The sequence below is a fragment of the Misgurnus anguillicaudatus genome, chromosome 23, assembly GCF_027580225.2.
Source record: "Misgurnus anguillicaudatus chromosome 23, ASM2758022v2, whole genome shotgun sequence".
NCBI classification, from domain to species: Eukaryota; Metazoa; Chordata; class Actinopteri; order Cypriniformes; family Cobitidae; genus Misgurnus; species Misgurnus anguillicaudatus.
Genome location: NC_073359.2, coordinates 7,240,333 through 7,264,298, shown reverse-complemented (window position 1 = coordinate 7,264,298; position 23,966 = coordinate 7,240,333). Strand labels below are relative to the sequence as shown.

General features: G+C 35.3%; 1 protein-coding gene across 1 annotated transcript; it reads right to left on the bottom strand.

The window, feature by feature from the left end:
• Window positions 1–6,013: 6,013 nt before the first annotated feature.
• Window positions 6,014–11,263, bottom strand: LOC129453165 (beta-1,3-galactosyltransferase 1-like). The gene is made up of 2 exons (XM_055217270.2): window positions 11,171–11,263; window positions 6,014–8,175 (listed from the first exon to the last, which is right to left on the bottom strand). Exons 1-2 carry the CDS (start codon window positions 11,206–11,208, stop codon window positions 7,053–7,055), a joined length of 1,161 nt encoding a protein of 386 aa, XP_055073245.2. The 5' UTR covers window positions 11,209–11,263; the 3' UTR covers window positions 6,014–7,052.
• Window positions 11,264–23,966: the final 12,703 nt, after the last annotated feature.

The following is a 23,966-nucleotide window of genomic DNA, read 5'->3' as shown; positions in this document are numbered from 1 at the left end:
CCCTCAGGCCTTACAAGATGTAAGTGACATTGTTTCTTCAGTAGATCAGTAAAAAAACAGTGTCTTTGAAAGTCCAAAATACAGATACAGGCAAAACAAAAGTAATCCCTGTGTCTCCTGATGATTTATTGATGTCTTATCAAGGCAATCTATGGATCTGTGCCGTTATTTATAACCGATTATCCAAAGCATCAGGTTATCGGCATCAGGCACCACGATCTCAGCTAAAAATCTTTCTGGATTGCCTGAGGGTGAGTAAATGAAAAAATTTCATTATTTTTGTAAAATACAAATACGGTGTAATATTGCTTGTTCAGCTAAATAGCAATAAATTAATGTCCAGAGTAAGCTTAACCTTAAATTCAAGTTACGTGGTTCTTGTCTGACATCATTGTGAAGAACCTTTTGTAGCACATTTATTTTATACTTTAAATGTAGGTAATCAAACATCTAACACACATTTAGCACTTTGAGATTGTTTTTAACTATGAAAAGTGCTTTACAAATAAAATATATTATTATTATTATTATTATTATTATTATTAAACAATTAATAATGTTAAATAACACTGAAGTTCAAATTTAAAAAAATATTTATCAACAATTATTTGTTGTTTCACATGTGGTACCCATAAACAAATTATTTAATGTCTGGTCATTATGCTGACAGACGTAAATGCCATTTAAATTCAGTATATAAATAATGTAAATTCAGTCTGATATTTAAAAAAATCTAGTTACAGAAGGCCATTTACAAACTGCATGAAGCCATTAGATATAATAACAAAAACATACCTTATCTTTTACTAAGATCAGGAGGGACACATATCTGTCCAAAGTCCACTAAAAGACTTATCTGCAACCTCCTCCTAGCTCCTCCTAGTTTTTGTACCTGTTCTTGACCCATTGGATTTTTTTACCTGGTGTTGAGTATTTTACATGGGTGAAAGAAGTTACTTATGTAGACGATCATCTTACCATTTCATCATGTCTCATTTGGCCATATTTCGCAGCTGTTGTAATGTTGGTGTTTTAACTGCACATATGGGCTTTTAGCAGTGTGTAAAATATGACATTTCTTTATAGGACATTACCTGGCAGCCTCATACTCATCCTACCTGCGTTATTTGCATGGGATGCAAACGTCAAGGTGAATGTTAAGCTGTGACCTTGTAAATACTAGCGCCGTGAAGAACGTAGAAACAGAATTGTGGTACACTGTAAAAAAAAATATTGAATCAACATATATTTTTTTCAACTTGTTTTTTTATGTTATATCAAGTCAAAACTTAAAATACTAGGTTTTATCTTCAGTATGCATTTTTTTACAGTACTAATGTAGTGAGCTTCTCTGTTGAGTTGGTGTGCAAGACGCAACCATTTTTTCATTAATCCGAAAATATTTTAACGCTAGAAGGCTAGACTTTTTCATGTGAATGAAAGCATGTGGAGGTTTGTTTAAGGGCTAAAGTCAATGAAGGTAGGGTCTAACTGCTTCTGTGACTGGTCAGGTGGTATCAATATACGTTTCAATATTAAAAAGGGAAGTCACACAGGTGGCAGATAGTAGCATCAATAAACCCAGCCGAATAAAGGTGTGTAAGGAAATGGAATGATGAATCAGATGAATGGAAATTGCAGCATAAGAGGAAGCAAAGATGTGTTGAGTTGTTGTAACATTAATAGAAAACATGATCGGTTCAATTTTTGCCTAAAGTTATTGTGGTAAAAAAAAGAAAACCAACCATATTTACTTAGTGTTTCATGCAAAACACTGTTTCTACTTTCCAGAACTGCCACTGACTTTAAAAACACATCTCTCCGATATACTTATTGGACCATAGGATTATTTAAATAAAGCTTTATCCTCACATTCAATAATGAGGGATACTATGAGCGTTAAATGGAACTAATTTCCATATAGGACATATTTGCACATGTTTTCTTAAATAGCTAAAATGGAGCTCAAGGAAGTATCCATTTATATGATTGTAACTCAAATAAAAGAACAGACATTAAATGATATTTTATTACCTCAAAATTGTTTCTATAGTCGTGTAAATTTGTGACTTTATTCTTGTGTAACCCAAAAAGAAAGGTTAGATTTTTTTAATAACCAGGTTCTCTAATGTTTCCATTGCTAAATGGAAAGATTCAAAGATAACAGCAAGGGGAAAAAGTTGACAAAATAAAACAAAACTCTTTGGTAAAGTTCAGGGACCAGGGGTCGGATTCACAAAACATTCTTAAGAAGAAATTTCTTAAAATCATACTTAAGAAAACAATTAAGAATATATTGAATTCTCATAAAAGCTTCAAAACAAAGTTCTTTTTTTCGTTAAGGATGTTCTTCAGAATTAAAATGTTATTTTTCCCTCTTCTATTGTTGTTGTTGTGTCTGGTCAACACAGTCTCACGGGGAGTCGTGTTGTAGTGACGAAAAGTTTTGATTGGTTTGTTCGTGTTTGATGGCGCGAGTTTCCGCTGTTTTTCGTGTCTCTGGGGACGGGTGTCTTTTTCGTCCTTCCCGGCGCGGGTTTCTGTCGGTGGCTGTTCGTGTCTGTGGCGCGACTTTCTTTGTCGTGTCATTTTATATTTTGTTTTCTCATCGTTGTTTCCTATTTTTAAATCATTGTCGCTTGGGGTTAGGGTTAGATCCGGGGTTTGCATTAGGATGTTATTTTTTGCATTGGTTTCTACATGTTTTTCGTCCACTTTTAAAACTATTCTCGCCTGGAGTTGGGGTTAGAGCTGGGGTTTGGGTTAGGAAGTCGCAGAAAGTGATTCTGGCCCAAACCCCAAGCGACAATGGTCAAAAGGTGGAAAACAACGATGAGAGAACAAAATATAAAATGACACGATGAAGAAAGTCGTGCCACAGACACGAACAGCCATTAATAGAAATTCGTGCTGGGAAGGACGAAAAAGACATTCGTCTCCAGGGACACGAGGAACAGCGGAGGTTCGTGTCTTCAAACACGAATAAATTGATCAAAATTTTCGTTACTGTGGCACGACTTGCCGTGAGACTGGGTTGGTCTGGTTGATGTATTTGGTAGTATTCTCCTTGATGTTTTTTTCTGTGTGATTGTGTCGTGTGTAATATGTATTAAACTCTATGGTTATTTTTTGGCGCGATGCTAGTGGTCTGGTTAGATTCAATGGATTGTGCTGAGCTATGCTGGGAGTGCAACCGCCAGACCCGGGGATCGGCTGAATGGATTCCAAAACGATAATCGAATAATCCAATGTTTAACTCTAGGAAAGCTGGAAAATCTATATTTTCAAAAAAAGTGGCGTGTACCTAAATCTCCAATTGTAAAATATTTTAGTTAATTTGTTTCAAATGTGACATTGCATTGGTGACAAATGCAATTTGGACTGTTTACTTCACAAATATTAGTTAAATTCATCTACGTTGTGAGAACGTGTAAGACGGAGCCGGACACGGATGGTACAGAGCGCTCAACTCGGATGACAGACATTGGGAGATTATAAATGATGTTGTGTATATTGAGATTATGATCACAAGTTCTTACAAATAAGAATAGTGTTATGTCGTTAGCCTGATGTTCTTATGTAAATATTTGAGAACATCATAGTAAAATGGAATTAGGAACATTCTTAAGAACTTCTTCTTAAAACGGATGTGTTACAACAAAATCAATAGACACATCTCTGTGTTGTTTTTATTGGAACTTGTATTGTCACTGTTACTTATTTTAACAGAATCAACACAAAATGACACATAATGTGTTAAGTAAGCAATAAGGTACGAGAGGCTGTGCTGTATCCGCTTCGCATCGTGCCTAACAACGAACGCCCTTCAGTCGTTACTTATTCACGATACAGCACTTGCCTCAAGTACCTTATTGCTTTTATAAAACGGTTAACACACAATATTAAAGTAAAAAAAACTATTAGTGCAACTTCCATGAAGTTAAATCATTAAGCATTCCTTCCGCTAGAAAAAATAGTCCCTGACCATGAACAAAAATGTGTTCCAATGTGTAATATGCAGTAAAGCTCAAATAAAAACAACAAACCGATATGTATGGTTGCTAAGGGTGTTGCTAAGGGCGCAGTGATATATAGAATCGTTAGGTGAAGCAGTCATAGCCGTGTTTTATCGTGAATAAAGCACACCTATTGACCAATCAGAATCAAGGATTGGAACAAACCGTTTTATAAAATGACATATTGTGTTAAAGCTTTTTTAGAGTGTAGACTAATTTATCTTAATAATCATCTTATTTTTTGTCTTAAGAATGTTTTTGTGAATCCGGCCCTGAATTTTTATTCTTATTGATAAGTTACAAAATGAAGTAACTAGCCTATAACACGTGAAAGGCTTTATATACAGACTACTTAAGTTAGAAATCCCTAGTAAATCTAACCCATACTGTATAGTTTTTATATATGTCAGCAATTAAAAACTGAATTTTTTTAAATGCCACAAAATATTCATGTGCCAGTGCCGCCACACACTTAGGGAGACGCCCCATTAGAGGGGATAGAGAGTGTTATCTGACGTTTTCCAAAATGGAGGAATTTGTAAATTTTGTGCAATAAACATATTGTATGTCCCAAGTTAGGGGAAACAACGTCAGCCATCATTATACACTCGTATTTACAGTGACCACTTCATCAAAAGTAACCTGGATATGTTAACCATGGCATTTATAGCCATAAATCATCATCATTGCGGAATTTACCTGACTTGTTATCACATACTAAGGCAACCAACTACAGTGATTAGTTACACTAACTGATAAAGTTAGCTAAAAGAGATGCAGAACGTAAGTTTAAACTTGTGTTCAGACTAAATGTTATTGTTATTTTCATTATTTTGATTTAATTATAATACAATATGATATCAAATGAATATAAATTTAATCCTGGTGGCAGTATAAGGCGAGAAATTTTCCACTAAATATATCCAAACATTGCCAAATGAATAGTTTTAGGGACTATAAAATACGGAATCGGGTGCTTTGAATAGATTGCAAGTGCCCAAAAGTTGTACACTGTAAAAAAATCAATTTTGTCAAATTTAATCAATTTTAATTTACAATTAATTTCAACTTTCTTGAAGTGGCGGCCAGTGACTTATTTTTTCGAGGGCGCACAATGCGAAGTTCGTCGCAACATGCATGTAGGTTCGTCATTACAAAATATGTGTTCGGCGCAAGTTAACCTATGTGCATCACGTATTTTGTCAAAATAAGTGCCTGCTGCAGACGCGTCTAAAGAGTTTATGATAAAAAAGACGCTTCTGTTTGCCAGATACTCGTTTAATCTCTTGCGTAAACAGAGTTTACCGTTAAGGGAGTGTCTTGCTTGTATTTTGTACACAAGCGTCTGTTTTAACATAAACAGTTTTGCTGCATGTGCAGCACGCGTGATAATGCAAAACAGGCAAGACCTTCAACCCTTTCATTCATTCAGTCATTTCTCTTTTATTCTTTTCATGAAAATGCATTATTTGTTCAAGGCACATATACAATTCATTAGAATTTTCTTTTACATTTCCATGATCAGAAAGGAGCATATGGAAGAATACTATTCTTATATTTATCTGCCTCCTTTATAGACATAAATATAGTAGATGGCATTAGTATCACCCAAAATATATTAACTTAAATAGTAGATGTCATTGTTCCCTCCACCATCACCCAAACTCCAACATATCTGATATTTGTTTAAACGTTTTACAATAATCACATACAGTCCAAATCAAAATTCAATTTGATATAATTCAAGTTGTTTCTTTTTGTAACTCCTTTTAAATTCCAAAATATTTTACTTTTTAAATCTTTCCTTAGAAAATTCCATGCTTTTACTCCAGCAACAGACAAACACCTTTGTTTCAGGTTTGTTTGTGATGTTAGATGGGTTTTTTTACAGTCATACGGCCGTCTATGATTTCAATCTTCAGAAGTGAGAACAAATAACTTTTGTAAGTCATATGGACGAGCGTTGCTTCTAGCTTTAAACATCACTAATAAAATTTTATTAATCCTGATCTAATGAAGAGTGGATTTGTATGGTCTCTATATCCTGCTTTGAAAATAATGCGAATAGCTCTTTTCTGTAAAATAAATAGTGTTACTATGATATGTATTTCCCCATATTTCTACACAAAAAACTTTAAATAAGGTAAAATCATTGAACAATCATTGTATTATACGGTAAACTGTATTTAAGCTTATTCAAAATAAATATGCTTTTTGCCATCTTATTTTTTTACATGCAATATATTACTTTTCCACGTAAATTTCTCATTTAAGGTAACTCCTAAAAATCAGACACCTTTACAATATTTACATTGTTTATAGATAAGCGGACTTCCTCCTTCCTCTTATTGCTGAATTTCATAAACTTTGTCTTATTCAAATTTAAAGATAATTTATTTACATCAAACCACAATTTTAGTTTAACCATTTCATCTTCAATATTATTAGCTAAAGTTTTCAAATCATTTCCTGAATTGTATAAATTTGTATCGTCTGCAAATAATACATAGTGTAATTTTTTTGAAACCTCACAAATCTCATTAATATATAAAATAAAAAGTTTGGGTCCTACAATTGAACCAGTGGAAGTCCACATTCAATATTCAAACATTCTGAACCGTCAAACTCAACATATTGTTGTCGTTGTTGTAAATAGCTACACTCTCAGAAAGGATGTGCCAATTTTAACACATTGTTTTGTGTTAAACTATTTAACACATTATGTGTTATTTTAACACGTTGTGTGTCATTTGGTGTAGATTGTGAGCTTAAATAAATGAAATGGACAACACAAGATGTGTTAAAACAACACATTCCAAAAATAACACAGAGATGTGTTCAGTTAAGGACAACACACTAGACAATGTGTTGTCCTTAACTAGACACAAGATGTGTTAATTTAACACATTCATTCTAAGAGTGTAGTTAACCAGTCCAGTAACTCCAACAATGTCTTCTTTAAATCAACAATAAACAACCATTAACACATCAACAATTCAAACAGACAAAACTCATATGTGATGTATGTGATTCTCTTCATGCAGACCGTTTAACATCCTTCCAGAAATCAAGTAGTTGCTGAGGAGAATTCAGGATTGTTGTAATGACCTTGAGAAACTCATCCCGGTTATACTTATTTAAATAGGCTCTGAATTGAGAAGGGACTGGGGGCATCGAGGGTTGAACTTCTAAACGCTTAAGACAAGCACCCACATATGCGTCCTCTATGTTGAAAGGCTTTATCTCCTTGGAAGCCTCAACTATTTTAGGTGGAAGATCGTTGGAGAAAACATATCCCATTCCCAACAAGTATGCGGGGTAGTGTGGTTCTGGGTACAGCTCCTTTGGCACGTACCATTTTGAGTTTGTGTCTCTGACCACAGGTCGGTCTCTCATTACCATGCCCGTGATATAATTCTGTTTGGGTGTTTCGGGGGCCAAAAGGAGGCTCATCAAATTCTCCAGGTTCAAAAACATGTCAGAATCGACCTTCATAGCAAAAGACGCTTGAGGGCAGCGAGTGGCCAACCAGTCCATGATTACCATCGTCTTTATGGTCAGGTTGACGTACGAGTCCATAAAGTTGCTTTGCAGTAGGTCTCCATGTTGTCGGCTCTCCTCCTGTAGCTGTTGTTGTGTTTCATTACTACTGGGTCCATCACGCAAGCCCACGATGAACAAAGTCAGCACTGTTTTTCCACGGACCGTGGTCTCATTTCCCCACGTGCTCCGGATTGCGTTCCGAGCCTTCAGTTGATTGGGGGCCACAGGGACCATCAAGACCAGGAATGGGTTCTGATGGAGACATTTCTCAGGTTCATCCATGATGAACTGATAGTTGTACGGATGAGCTAGGTGATAATGCACAGAGTTTACTGTGGGTGTATTTTGTGTAGTACTCATTTGTTGAGTTTGATTATGAGTTTGATTTTGAGTTTGATCCGCAAAAGAGAATTCAAAGGGAATTCCTTCATAATATGACCTTATCTGAATTACCAGTTTTTTATATAAAGCGTTAGGGTCAGAGGTTGAAGGCAGCATGTGAGATGTATATGAGATGTACAGAACAAGTGACAGTAAGAATATCAATATAATTAAGAAAATGAATCCTCTTCTAATGTGACATCTATGTGGACATCTATCATCAGGCAGATGATATCTAAGAGAAAGGGAAAACAATAATTAAATAAATAAATAAAAATGCTCCCAAGCTATACTCTTTAAAAAGGTCTTAATATGTACTATTTAGGTACAAATATGCACTCTTTGGTACCAGTACCTCTGAGGTACTAAAATGAACATATTTTTTTACCTTTAGGATGCTGCTATCAGTATCAAGTCAAATTGCTATTAGGTCAAGTGTTGCTATAACATTACATTCAATAGAACAACTATATTATGACATACAAAGGTTTTAATTAAGGATATTTCATTGGTATTTTATCTCATTGTATAGATCTTACAAATTTAATGAAAACGTAAAAAAAACAGTTGGTTCAACTTAAAAAAGTTACCGGTAAGGGTGGGGCGTTAAATCACCTGCAATTCCCACGCTTATCTCATCAGTAAAGCCGGTTTCGTGATTAATAGTATATCGCCGTCACCTGCTTTTAGATGGAGTGGCATTTACTACACAGAGCCGTATTTCACAGAGAAGCTCGGCAAAACCGCATACATTATCAGAGGTGATTTGTCCACGATTATGAACACAATTTTGCCTAGCTTCTCTGTGAAATACAGCTCTGTGTAGTAAATGCCGCTCCATCTGAAAGCAGGTGATGGTGATTTACTCTCTAATCACAAAACAGGCTTTACTGATGAGATACACATGATTTATCGCCCACCCCTAGTTACCTAGTTGCCCTTAAATGCCTCAATTTAAATGCCTCAATTAAAATAGCTACTATTTTAGTAGCTAAAATAGTAGCCAAAACAATTATTGCCCAACTTTTTGAGTCAACTAATAAATGTAAGTTGAATGAACTCAAAATGTTAAGACATAGTTCAATCAACAAATTTTTTATACAGTTACAACACTCTTATTAATAATAATAATAATGCATTTTATTTGTAAAGCGCTTTTCTTAAACCCAAAAAATAAGAAAATACAGCCTTAAACAAATGTGAATAGATTCAGCTGATCTCTGGATCTGGCGGTCCCACTTTTAGCATAGCTTAGCATAATCCATTGAATCTGATTAGACAATTAGCATTGCGCAAAAAAATTAACACAAGACTTTTGATATTTTTCCTATTTAAAACTTGAGTCTTCTTAGTTACATCGTGTACTACACTGCAAAAAATGATTTTCAAGAAAAAAATTCTTTTTCAAGCATTTTTGACGATAGCGAATAATACGCAAATCTATCTGCTATAATGGCTTTTCTGACCCCGACATGCGCAGTGGAAACTGCCTGTGACGTGAACCGTGAAGGGGTCTATAGAAACCCCTGAAACGTCAGTTGGACCCGTAATCGAAAAAAACTTTCCTGAAACTTGTACAAACCCTGGCGAAGTGCATTTGGCACAGAAATACTCTGTTACACGCCCAACTGCTTTTTTTACACTATGCCTACGTTAAGCATGAGGAAACAAATCTATAACTATATCAGAATGCTTGAAATACCATTGAACCACCCCTATAAGAAGAAGTTTCAAGGTTTTTGCTTACCTCATTGGCAGATTTAATTTATGAATTTTTAGATATTTTTACTGAAAACAAGACAAAAATACTAAGAAGATTTTTCTTGAAAATCATTTTTTCGACAGAAATTAAACGTTGTGATTTTCTAGGCCGATCTGGCTAGGAACTATACTCTCATTCTGCCGTAATAATCATGGACTTTGCTGCTGTAACATGGCTGCAGCAGGCGCAATGATATAAAAAAGGAAATTAAAAATAGAAAATCTTTGAACTCGTGGATTTGTTGGACAAAACAATTGATATTACAATTTAAATCAACTTAAAATTAAGTTTACCGAACTAGAAAATTTAAGTTAAATGTACTATTTAAACTAATACTTTTTGTTAAAGACTAATAATGGTAAATTGATTTGTCTGCTATACCTATAAGGGTTCTATGTTAAAACAACTTAACTTGTTTAGTTTCACCCTGTGTAAATATTAAAATGATTTCGTGCAACGGTGTTTCCTCATGAATTTCTAGTAATGTCAACTAATTCGCCCTAAGAGTGAAGGAGCTCTAACATCAAATAATTTTACCATACACTGAAAAAAAGATGATTCATTCAATTTATTATTTTTTTTAAGGTAAGTGGTTGCAATCAATTTATTTAAGCTACATTTAAAAAAAAAATTTTTTTTTTTACTTTACTAATCTTTTTTGTTTAAATGTAGCTTAAATAAATTGATTGCAACCACTTACCTTAAATTTTTTTTTTTAATTCAATGAATCATTTTTTTCAGTGGAAGTGGTTGCAATCAATGTATTTAAGCTACATTTAAACAAAAAAAATTAATTGTAAAATAAAATAAAATAAAAAACTTTTGTTTAAATGTAGCTTAAATAAATTGATTGCAACCACTTACCTTAAAAAAATTGAGTAAATTGAATGAATTATTTGTTTTCAGTGTATTTGCATAGAGATATTTTACTATAACAAGCAAAAATGTTACAGAAATTAATATGGTTACACTTTACAATAAGGTTGATTAGTTAACTACATTAGTTAACATGAACTAATAATGAACTGCACTTATACAGCATTTATTAATCTTTGTTAATGTTATTTTAACAATTACTAATACTTTATTAAAATCTTGTAGTTAATGCACTTTGAACCAACATGAACAAACAATTAAAAGCTATTTCTATTAAGTAACATTAACAAAGATGAATAAATACTGCAACAAATGTATTGCTTATAGTTTGTTCATAGTTAATACTTTAATTAATGTTAACTAATGAACCTTATTGTAAAGTGTTAGCGAAAGTAGTGGGTATTAAAAACATGTTCTGAATTAATTTAATCCAACAGTGGGTTTGTCCCTTTTTGACCCAATGCTTTGCTGAAAATAATTCAGCATTTTTTTTAAAGAGGAGCAAAACACCATATAAAATACGGCAAAATTGCCAAATTTTCAACTTTGTTTTAGATGATTATAGATTGTAAAAAATCCAACTAAAGCTTACCTCATCCAGCCAGTCATGTTGCAGATTTTTAACTCCATGTCTCAGTGTGTGTCTGCATTTAATCAGCATCTATTCTTACAGTAAACCTTAAAGTTACAGCTGCTTTAGACAGCCCCACCTCCTTATACCTGATACAGGTGTTTCTTGGCAATGGGGATAAGGTGTGGAGGGTCAGATTAGTTTTGTTTTGTTTATTTGACAAGATCTTATCATATCACATACTATACCCACAGCATTAAGCATCATTTCAATAGAAATAGTTAATTGGAAACAGGTAATGGCAGTTTTTACAACTGTCATTTGATGGGGCGCAGGCTTTAAGCATAATCTTTACTTCTTAGAAATGACACTGTACACAACTTTGGCATTGCATTTCTTTATTGAATGTATGAGTCATAGTTCTTATCTAAGCCTATTTCATACATTTCATTCCAGTCACATTTGCGGTTTAGCAAGATAGCTAGCATTAGCTCAACGTCAAACATACATACATACATACAGACAATATCGGCACCTTCCCGAGCCCTAAAGCACCAGAGCTGGGGTACAGCAAAGGTCCTGCTCCCAATAGAGGGCTGAGCATTGAGAGATCAAGGGGATGACCTTCAAGGGGACATCCCGCAAGGGTGTTCAAGGCATGAGATCCAAGCAAGCCGCTTGCCACCCCAGGCAGGTTAAAATGCGACCTCCCTGGGTACCGAGGGTCCATCCCTCTGCCATCCATCGGTGAAGCACCTTCCGAATGACTTCCTCTCATTAGACCTTCCACTTTTGTCGAGTTTTTGCGCAACAGTGTGACAGTGTGCCTTGATGTGTTTGCGGAGAGAGCTGGGGTCGGTGTAGCGTTTCAGACAGCCTGACAGTAGGGCTTGTCTACGTAGTGCGTGCGGGTGTGTTTGAAACGGTCGCTGGAGTTCGAGTAGCGTTTGTTGCAGCCTTCATACGGGCAGATGTACGGCTTTTCTCCTAGCAAGGCAAAAGGACAAGGATAGATTTAGTTTGTGTTAGATTCACTCTAGGATATTTGGTTTAATTAGCATTCTCATCCGTTTATTTTAAGTTTTACTAAGCAGTAAGAAGTACATTTTACTTATAAAAAGTTTGTGCAAATTGTTGAGGATTTTTAAAGGAAATTTTACAAGTTGTTTTTTTCAGTGTTTTTTTTTATAAAATAAATATAAATATATTCATAAAAAGTGTGGAATAAAATATAATTATCTAGTTTAGTGTAACATGATTTTTTAACATACATTTTTACATCATTTCTCAAAGATTATTTAAAAAACAGAGCTGTTTTCAGCATAAAACAAATATTACAAAATGCATTAAAATGTACATTTAGAAATAACTAATAAAATGATATTTTATTTATTTATTTATTTATTTATTGATGTTACGCTTACATGCCATCAAGGTTGATAAAATATTTATTATTTATTATTTTTTGGCACAATTGCCGGTTACACCATTTGACATTTTCAGGTCCATTCAGTCTTAACTTTCATAAAAATGGTGCAAATGTGATTTTTTATTGCATTACATTAACATAAATACACTGTGCATTGAAATAAACCTGATGCATGCTTTTAAAACAAGTTTGTTTTCAACTCCTCCTTCGAAACCGCTTTTGTCACTGTTTTATCACTGTTTTTGTCACCCCATAATTAGTTTGCTATGCACTGTAAAACAATTCCGTAGAAATTACAATTTTGTTGCAGCTGGGTTGCCGGTAATTTACTGTAGATTTAAATTTATGTTATTTACTAGCAAGAGTTTGTTAAATAGTTAAATAAATATTAAATATTAACAAGTCTTTATCTTTACAGAATAAACTATACAATAACAGCCTCATGCAAAGCATTCTGGGAACCAGAAATCATCATCAACCTTTTTCTGTTTTTTGCTTCAGATTTTGTTTCCCAGAATGTTTTGCTTGATGCTGTTTTTTAATTTTACTATGTAAAGACAAAGAATTGTAAATGTTAAATGTTCATTTAACTTTGAACAAAATTTTGCCAGTAAATAACATAAATTTAAATCTACGGTAAATTACCGGCAACCCAGCTGCAATTTCTACGGATTTTTTTGTGTTCATGGTCAAACCACTTACAAAATATTTTGGTGAACCTATTACAGAAATGATGATCATATTTAAGAAAATTACCTGAGAAAAAGTTGTAGGCTAGTTTAGTTTATATATATATATATATATATATATATATATATATATATATATATATATATATATATATATATAGCCTTAACCATGGTGTGTTGTGTTACTGTAGCTCACTTGGTACAGCATTGCATTAACAGTGCAAAGGTTGTGGGTTCGATTCCCATGAAACACACATACTGATAAATGTATACATTTAATACATTGTAAGTTGCTTTGGATAAAAGCATCTACCAAATGCTTAAATGTAAAGGTTGTATGATGTTATAGCTTACACAAACAAATAGAGTTGACTTTATTTAAGTTTATTTAGCCTAATTACTTATTTTTTTATTGCTTGTAAAATTTACTTAATACTTGAAGTTATTGACTTAAAGAAATAGTCCACCCAAAAATAAAAAATCTGTCATCATTTACTCACCCTCATGTTGCTCTAAACCTGTATGAGTTTTTTTTTTATTAAATTTTGATAAACACAAAAGAAGATATTTTGATAAATGATGGTAAGCACACAGCTGCCGTTACCATTAACTTCCATAGCAGGAAAACAAATATTATGACAGTATTATGGAAGTATTGAAATATTTAATCTAGGTTAATCGCATGATTGTCATTAGTTAACTCGCCAGTAATCGCAAATTAATAGCAGATTTTTATCTTTTCTAAATTTACCTTAATGTACACTTCAAGTTTTTAATACTTGAAAACAACATGGGTGTGGACAAATATGCTTTGTGAAAATGTATATGTACACCAACCTGTTTACATTTTCGACAGAACCATCAGCTTGCTTGCTTCATAAATCTTTCAACAGCAAGTCCTGTTTTCTAATTCCTGCATGTTTTAAAACCGAAACCATCCTTTGCATTAGATTAAGCATTTAGGATGGTACACTTCTCAGAAAACGTACAAATAAAGATCATTTTATATGTTCAGCTGTCTACTCTAACTCTACTAATATAAACGATGACGAGGAGACAGGATTCTTAATATAAATACTCTAGAACTTTATTCAATACACACAACGATGACGAGGAACAGCTTCACATTGACATATACACAACGACTGACAAGGAAAAAACACATGAGGGCAGAATATAAAGGGTGAGTGACTAATTAAACACAGTGACTTATTAACTATAATGAAACACAGGTGTGACTAATAATGATAAAATGAGATAACAAATGAACTAAACAAGATGATTAACAATGAACAGAAATAAATGAAACACAAAAACCCTGACAGTACGTCCCTCCCTCCCAAGGCACATCCCGCGCCGTAACTAAAACAACACCGTAGTGCAGGGAGGGAGGGAGTCCAAAACAACAAAAATGTCCAAAAAATTAAGGAGAGATTAGGAAGGATTTTGGACCAGGCCCCAAGATGAAGGGTGGTGTCGCTGGTGGGAGGAGCCAGGGTGGAGTGATGTTCTTCCTGCTCACCCTGGGGACGGACAACAGCGATGATGACTGGTAGAGGATCCAGGGTGTAGCTGAGTGAGCGGAGAACCCGGGGGAAGCAGAGGAACCGGAGGGGCAGAGCTGGTGGGTCTCCCGACCGAGTTGTAGGAGGTGATCCGGAGCTACAAGGCGGAGCCAGAGCAAAGGAACCCCAAGGCGAACGCTCGTAAGAGGCAGGAGCCCAACGAGCTGGAAGGGTGGAGTGAGAGACACTTGGGGAGCAAGGAAAACCCGGAGGTGAGAAAGGGATGACGACCGACCAGGGTGGAGCCGAAGTAGTGACGATGCCTGGTGACGTCGCTGTAGAGATGGGAGCCGACAAAGAGGAGGGAGGAGAGACCTGAAGCGAGGCCACTGGTCCAACGGGCCGAGGCAACCTCTTGGTCTCAGGGAGCGGAGGCGGAGAACTGGAGATCTCCCCGAAAGCAGCTGGCAGAGAGGCACGCCACGGCTCAGTCGAACCAGCGGCACTGACGCGTTGAGGATGAGCAGGGCGTGTCACTCTGATGCTGCTGTGGCTTCAGACTGGCTGAGATAGGCAGAGGAGGCGGGAGTGGGAAGCTGGATGGAACCAGCAGAGCCGACGAAGGAGAGGAAATGCCCACAGCACAGTCCGAAAAAAATTGCTCCCAAGAGACGTAATGTGCTCACCCTCAGCGGCGTGGAGGTAGATGTTTTCCTCGACATCCTCAGCAGCTCCCGTGGTGAATCCTGGACAACTCGGCTCTCACACCTGGTCGGGAGAGGGATCCGGGATTTCGACGATGCTGGACTCAGGGGTTCGCTCTGGCTCACTGGTCGCGCTGCTGGGTTCTCCGCCCGCAGTGGGCTCGAGGTCCGTGGAGGGTGTTGGCGTGTCGGTCTCTGGGGGTGAAGTGGGGCTGGTATCAAACTCCCCTTCACCAGGGCCGACCATGAATTGGGAGTTGTTGTGGAGCAGCACCCACTCCACATATGCGGCAAAGTTGTCCTCTGGACCACCCGTTGGAAGACGTGCCCATGATCAATCATTTAGGCAGGTCTTTAGGAAAACACAAAGCGCGTTATCAGAGAAGTTGGTTAGGCACGCCAGGTATAAAAAGTCCTTGATGTGAAGTTCCAACGGGCGATCCCCCTGGTCCAGAATTTGGATCTTCACTTTTGCTGGGAGATCCATAACAATGAACTAAACTAAGAATGAAACTGTGAATACACAAAACAAAAAACCCTATCTGGAAACAGGAGGGGAAACACTAAACATCACATAAAACGCTTAGGTCAGTCGTTCTGTCACATACTACTAATACAAACAATAACGAGGAAACAGGATTCTTAATATATATACTCTGGAACTTTATTCAATACACACAACGACGACGAGGAACAGCTTCACATTGACATATACACAATGACTGACAAGGAACAAACACATGAGGGCAGAAATAAAGGGTGAGTGACTAATTAAACACAGGTGTAAGAACTTAACTATAATAGAACACAGGTGTGATTAATAAAATGAACTAAACAAGATGATTAACAATGAACAGAAGTGAATGAAACACAAAACCCTGACATCAACGTCCATTTAGAGCATTGGATTCGCTAAACAAGAGCTTAATGTTCTTATTTTTATGAAAACCTTACTGAACACCCGATGCAGATCAGAGTAATCCGCCGGGACCCCCGGTGGAAAAACGGCTAGGCGAAACGACCGGTGGAGATCACGCTGATGGTGTAGGGACTCGATTCTCAACGCCAGGTTGATCGCCGCCTCTAGTGATGTAGGTGGATCCTGTGCTGCGACTTCGTCCTGGATAGAAGGGTTGAGGCCCTCGAGGAACTGAGCCCGAAACGCGTATCGTTCCACCCGCTGGTGATGGCTAGAGTCTTAAATGTGATGGCATAATCCGTGACGGACAATCTTGTTGTTGTAGCCTCACCAGCTCGGCTGCTGCCATGTCGCCTTGGAGTCAATCAGATTGATCAGAAAGACTCAGCATTTCCACCTCTAGAGCCCCAAACGAAGCCGTGCACGGGGCCTTGGCCCCCCAAGCAGCCATTCCCCATTCCCTCGCCCTCCCGGAGAGTAAAGTCAATACAAATCCCACCTTGGACGTAGCGGTGGCAAACCTCCGGGGTTGATATGATCTGTATATTATATCTCAATCGTTTCACTACTGTATATCTCAGTCGGTATGTTATATCTCAATCGTTTCACTAATGTATATCGATCGGTATGTTATATCTCAATTGTTACACTACTGTATATCTCCATCGGTATGTTATATCTCAATCGTTTCACTACTGTTTATCTCGATTAGTATGTTATATCTCAATCGTTTCGCTACTGTATATCGATCGATATGTTATATCTCAATCGTTACACTACTGTATATCTCAGTCGGTATGTTATATCTCAATCATTTCACTACTGTATATCTCAATCGTTTTACTACTGTATATCTCAGTTGGTATGTTATATCTCAAATATTTCACTACTGTATATCTCAATCGTTTCACTACTGTATATCTCCATCGGTATGTTATATCTCAATCGTTTCACTACTGTTTATCTCGATTAGTATGTTATATCTCAATCGTTTCGCTACTGTATATCGATCAATATTTTATATCTCAATCGTTACACTACTGTATATCTCAGTCGGTATGTTATATCTCAATCATTTCACTACTGTATATCTTAATCGTTTTACTACTGTATATCTCAGTTGGTATGTTATATCTCAAATATTTCACTACTGTATATCTCAATCGTTTCACTACTGTATATCTCCATCGGTATGTTATATCTCAATCGTTTCACTACTGTTTATCTCGATTGGTATGTAATATCTCAATTGTTTCGCTACTGTATATCTCAGTCGGTATGTTCTATCTCAATTATTTCACTACTGTATATCTCGATCTGAATGTTATATCTTAATCATTTCACTACTGTATATCTCAGTTGGTATGTTATATCTCAATCGTTTCACTACTGTTTATCTCGATTGGTATGTTATATCTCAATCGTTTCGCTACTGTATATCTCAGTTGGTATGTTATATCTCAATCATTTCACTACTGTATATCTCAATTGGTATGTTATATCTCAATCGTTTCACTACTGTTTATCTCGATTGGTATGTTATATCTCAATCGTTTCGCTACTGTATATCTCAGTTGGTATGTTATGTCTCAATCGTTTCACTACTGTATATCTCCATCGGTATGTTATATCTCAATCATTTCACTACTGTTTATCTCGATTGGTATGTTATATCTCAATCGTTTCCCTACTGCATATCTCAGTCGGTATGTTATATCTCAATCGTTTCACTACTGTTTATCTCGATTGGTATGTTATATCTCAATCGTTACACTACTGTATATCTCAGTTGGTATGTTATATCTCAATCATTTCACTACTGTATATCTCCATCGGTATGTTATATCTCAATCGTTTCACTACTGTTTATCTCGATTGGTATGTTATATCTCAATCGTTTCCCTACTGTATATCTCAGTCGGTATGTTATATCTCGATCGTTTCACTACCGTTTATCTCGATCGGTATGTTATAATAATTTCACTATTGTATATCTCGATCTGTATGTTATATCTAATTTATTTCACTACTGTATATCTCAATCATTTTACTACTGTATATCTCCATCGGTATGTTATATCTCAATCGTTTCACTACTGTTTATCTCGATTGGTATGTTATATCTCAATCGTTTCCCTACTGTATATCTCAGTCGGTATGTTATATCTCAATCATTTCACTACTGTATATCTCCATCGGTATATTATATCTCAATCGTTTTACTACTGTATATCTCCATCGGTATATTATATCTCAATCGTTTCACTACTGTATATCTCGATCTGAATGTTATATCTTAATCATTTCACTACTGTATATCTCGATCTTCACTACTGTTTATCTCGATCGGTATGTTATAATAATTTCACTATTGTATATCTCGATCTGTATGTTATAATCATTTCACGTTCTGTATGTATATCTCGATCTGTATGTTATATCTCAATCATTTCACTACTGTATATCTCCATCGGTATATTATATCTCAATCGTTTCACTACTGTATATCTCAGTCGGTATGTTATATCTCAGTCATTTCGCTACTGTATATCTTAGTCGGTATGTTTTATCTCAATCATTTCACTACTGTATATCTCAATCATTTCACTACTGTATATCTCCATTGGTATATTATCTCAATCGTTTTACTACTGTATATCTCAGTTGGTATGTTATATCTCAAATATTTCACTACTGTATATCTCAATCGTTTCACTACTGTATATCTCAATCATTTCACCACTGTATGTCTCAATCATTTCACTACTGTATATCTCCATCGGTATATTATATCTCAATCGTTTTACTGCTGTATATCTCAGTTGGTATGTTATATCTCAAATAATTCACTATTGTATATCTCCATCGGTATGTTATATCTCAATCATTTCACTACTGTTTATCTCGATCGTTTCACTACTGTATATCTCAGTCGGTATGTTATATCTTAATCATTTCACTACTGTATATCTCGATCGTTTCGCTACTGTATATCTCGATCTGTATGTTATATCTCAATCATTTCACTACTGTATATCTCGATCTGAATGTTATAATTATTTCACTACTGTATATCTCGATCTGTATGTTATATCTTAATCATTTCACTACTGTATATCTCGATCGTTTCGCTACTGTATATCTCGATCGGTATGTAATATCTTAATCGTTTCACTGCTGTGTATCTTGATTGTTTCACTACTGTATATATTGATCGGTATGTTATAATCGTTTCACTACTGTATATCTCAATCGTTTCACTACTGTATATCTCCATCGGTATATTATAGCTCAATCGTTTCACTACTGTTTATCTCAGTCGGTATGTTATATCTCAATCTTTTCACTACTGTATATCTCGATTGTTTTGCTACTGTATATCTCCATCGGTATATTATATCTCAATCATTTCACTATTGTATATCTCAGTTGGTATGTTATATCAGTGATTTTCAAACTGGGGGCCGCGAGATGGTGCCAGGGGGGCCCCAGTTTTAAGACATTTTATGAAATACATTAATTTAAATAAGGCTACTAACCAAAAGCACTACTTTTTTGTATAATTTAATGTTTTTTTTATTAAAATTTTGAACAGTTTTAGAACAGTTTTTTGTCACAAATTTTCTTTGGGGGGCCGCGAAGGAATGCACCGTACACAAGGGGGCCGCACACTGAAAAAGTTTTGGAACCACTGTGTTATATTTCAATCGTTTCACTACTGTATATCTTGATCTGTATGTTATATCAATTGTTTCACTACTGTATTTCAAGACGTTAAAATATCACAAACACACTATTTGGTTTAGGCATTTGTAAATATAATATAAATATAATGTAAATATAAATATAATATATAATATAAGTAACGGTGTGTCATTAGTATTGAGGGATTGATATGGGAATAACAGTCGAGACTGGCCAATCAGAATAAAGCATTTCAACAAGCCATGTAATAAGCATCAATAAACCTAGAAACATAATTTTGTGAGGTTCATTTTTAGAACAAGTGACAGTATTTGCTAAAATAATTAAACTTAAAGTTCCATTTCATGAAAACAATTTTTATCTTCTCAAGTAAATGGATCTTGTTTAGAGGATATTTAGCTAAACGTTACAAAACTTTGCTTTAGGCGAATAGGCGTGACTTCAAAGTACAAATGATTTATAAAGTAAACCCTTTTTTAGTTAGAGCTTTGGTTAATGTGTATTAAAATTATCACTATTAACAGTACAGATGTATGGCAAGCCTCCATTTACATTTCTTAAATCAAAACCAAATCAAATCTAATTTATTTATAAAGCACAGTAAAAACAACAGTAGTTGCCCACTACAATATACTAAATACTAAAAATACTAAAACAGAGGTAAAATATGTGATATGTACACATGCATATACACACAGACACATACTCATACACAAATATACATATAAGCATATATACACATGGGAGTCATTCACATGATTCACCATCTCCTGCAGGCTTTCGAACGGCAGATGGCACTATAGAACAGAGATGGGAAGAAACAACAACAGCAGCTTAAAATGCCAATACCATCAATTAAATCTATCAAATGTTATCTGAAATTTAGCTGCCTGTAGCTTCATTGTTTGTGTTAGCGACACAAAGGTCATAAGTTTGATCTTAAAAAAGCACATACTGATAAAAATGTATAGATTGAATGTTGTATTCACCTTACATTTTAAATGCAATTTTGTTTTACTATTTTTCCCAGAAACAAGTCACAAACACATTATGCCAATAGTTGCTTTACAAATCCTGTTCACACTTGCATGCTCATTTACAAAGTATGTTGGTTAATCCAAGGTCCATTTCATGTGTCACTGCATAGCGCATATCGGCAGTTTATAACATTCAAAGTTGCGTCCATACTTACTCGTGTGACTACTCATGTAAAATAGGGAAAACATGGAAGTGTTTGGTGGATTATAAATTCATCTCTTTTTGGATCCTAAGCAATGAATGGGGCTAGGCTAAATGCTAACACATTTACGACGAGCTGTACAAAGATTAAGTGCACGCACTGAAAAAGATACATATGTTTAAATTCGTCTTAGTTGAGGTAAGAACATAGTAAAATATAGAAAAACTGTGGTGTTTTCCTTTAACAGCATCATCAAGCTGTGGACATTGTTGTTGTTAAGCGACCTCTAGCTGTATTGTGCACGGTGTATAGTCTGTTTTTTAACGTTTATTTGATCGTACATGTACACAGACGTTCGACGCATGCACATTGCGACAAAATGCAATGCATCTCCTGGGCTACATATTACATTCTCCTGTAGGCACATGTGCGACCTACGCGTACCATGCACGCAGGGTTTCAAAAATCTAGCTGTGCACGTACAGTACCGATTCATACTCTACCGATGCTGAAAATTGCGTCACTGTACACGGACCCTCACGTACACATAAATAATGCACCAAACTTCGACCTTAAGGATGAGCATACCATAGTATCTACAGAAGAGGCAAGTTTTAAATAGGAAAAATATCAAAACTCTTTGGTTATTTTTTGAGCGTGATGCTAATGGTCTAATCAGATTCAATGGATTGTGCTAATCTTTGCTAAACGTGCTAGCACCAGACCCGGAGATCAGCTGAATGGATTCCAAAACAGTATAAATTAAATGTTTAACTAATTTCTACCGTTACTTACCACAAAATTCCCAGTAAAATACCCTCATTTTCTTTTCCAGTTTATTACTGTAATATGCATTGCATTATGGGTATTAACATTAATTAATTTACAGTAATTTACTGTATGTTTTGAATTTTATAAAAGCATATAAAATGGAAAAATAAAATATATCTATGAAATGAAATACATTTTATTTGTTATGCTTTTAGCAGTGAAGCAAATTTCAAAATGTGAATTGTTTTTCAGCAGTGTAAATAATTTATTGAGAATTGTAGATAGAAACAAGAAAGGGATTATGGATAAATGCTTGACCCTCAGATTTGAATTTGACCTCAAGACTTCAAAACACTAGTGACGCCAAGATATCGCTCCTCGGAGTGTCAGGAGAGTGACAGAAGAGGCTACTTGGTGAGTGTAGCGAGTAACTTTCATTAAGGGACTCTCTAGCACAGTGGTAGTGCCAGATTATAGGGAATGATGCTGTGTATATTGAGATTATGATCACAAGGTCTTAAAAAGAAAAATAGAGTGTTATCGTTAGCCTGATGTTCTTATGTAAATATTTGAGAATGTCATAATAAAATGGAATTAGGAACATTAAGATGTTCCGAACGAACTTACAACTTCTTACAAACAACAAAATCACTAGACACATCTCTGTGTTTTTATTATTGGAACAACACATTGTGTGTTACTTTTAGCACAACTTGTGTTGTCACTGTTATTTATTTTAACAGAATCAACACTAAATGACACATAATGTGTTAAAATGAGATATTGTGTCAAAGAGCACATGCTTTTTTAGAGTGTAATTTATCTTAATAACCTTCTTATTTTTATGTTTCTGTGAATCCGGCACCTGAATTTCTATTCGTACTGATAAGTTACACAATACATTAATAAGTAACTATATAATAACACATGAAAGGATTTATACAATTAGAAATCCCTTGTAAAGCTAACCCAGTATGACTTGAGCCCAAATCTTTTTTTATATATATTGGCAATTAAAAACTGAATTTTTTAAAATTCCACAAAATATTTTTATTGATAGTTTTCATGTGACATCACACACTTAGGGGGGGACGACCCATAAGAGGGAGCGCTATCTGCCGTTGTCCGCCGGTTAAGGAGTGGGTGATTTATAGCCTAATTACTGAATATTTGTTGTGCAATAAAACCGACGAGGAAATGTTCACAGAAGGCCAAAATGGAGGAATTTGTGAATTTTGTACAATAAACATATGTGCCTCTGTCCCAAGAAAGGGGAAACAAAAGCACCCATCAATATACACTTGTATTTACAGTGACCACTTCATCAAAAGTAACCTGGATATGTTAATCATTGCATTTTTAGCCATAAATCATCATCATTGCGGAATTTACCTTGCTTGTTATCACGTACTAAGGCAACCAGCTACAGTGATTAGTTGCACTAACTGATAAAGTTAGATAAAAGAGTTGTCAAGTGAAAATGCAGAACTGATGTCAGTTTAAACGTGTTCAGACTAAATGTTATTGTTATTTTCATTATTTTGATTTAATTATAATACAATATGATATAAAATTTATATAAATTGAATCCTGGTGGCAGTGTAAGGTGAGAAATTTCCCACTAAATATATGCAAACATTGCCAAATTGGAGGAACAGTTTAAGGGACTAAAAAATACGAAATCGGGCGCATTGTATAGATCGCAAGTGCCCAAAAGTTGTACACTGTAAAAAAAATTAATTTTTACGTTTAATCAACTTTAATTTACAATTAATTTCAACTTTCTTGCAGTGGCGGCCAGTGACTTTTTTTTCGAGGGCGCACAATGCGAAGTTCGTCGCAACATGTATGTAGGTTCGTCATTTCAAAATATGTGTTCGGCGCGCGAAGTGAACCTATGTGCATCACGTAGTCC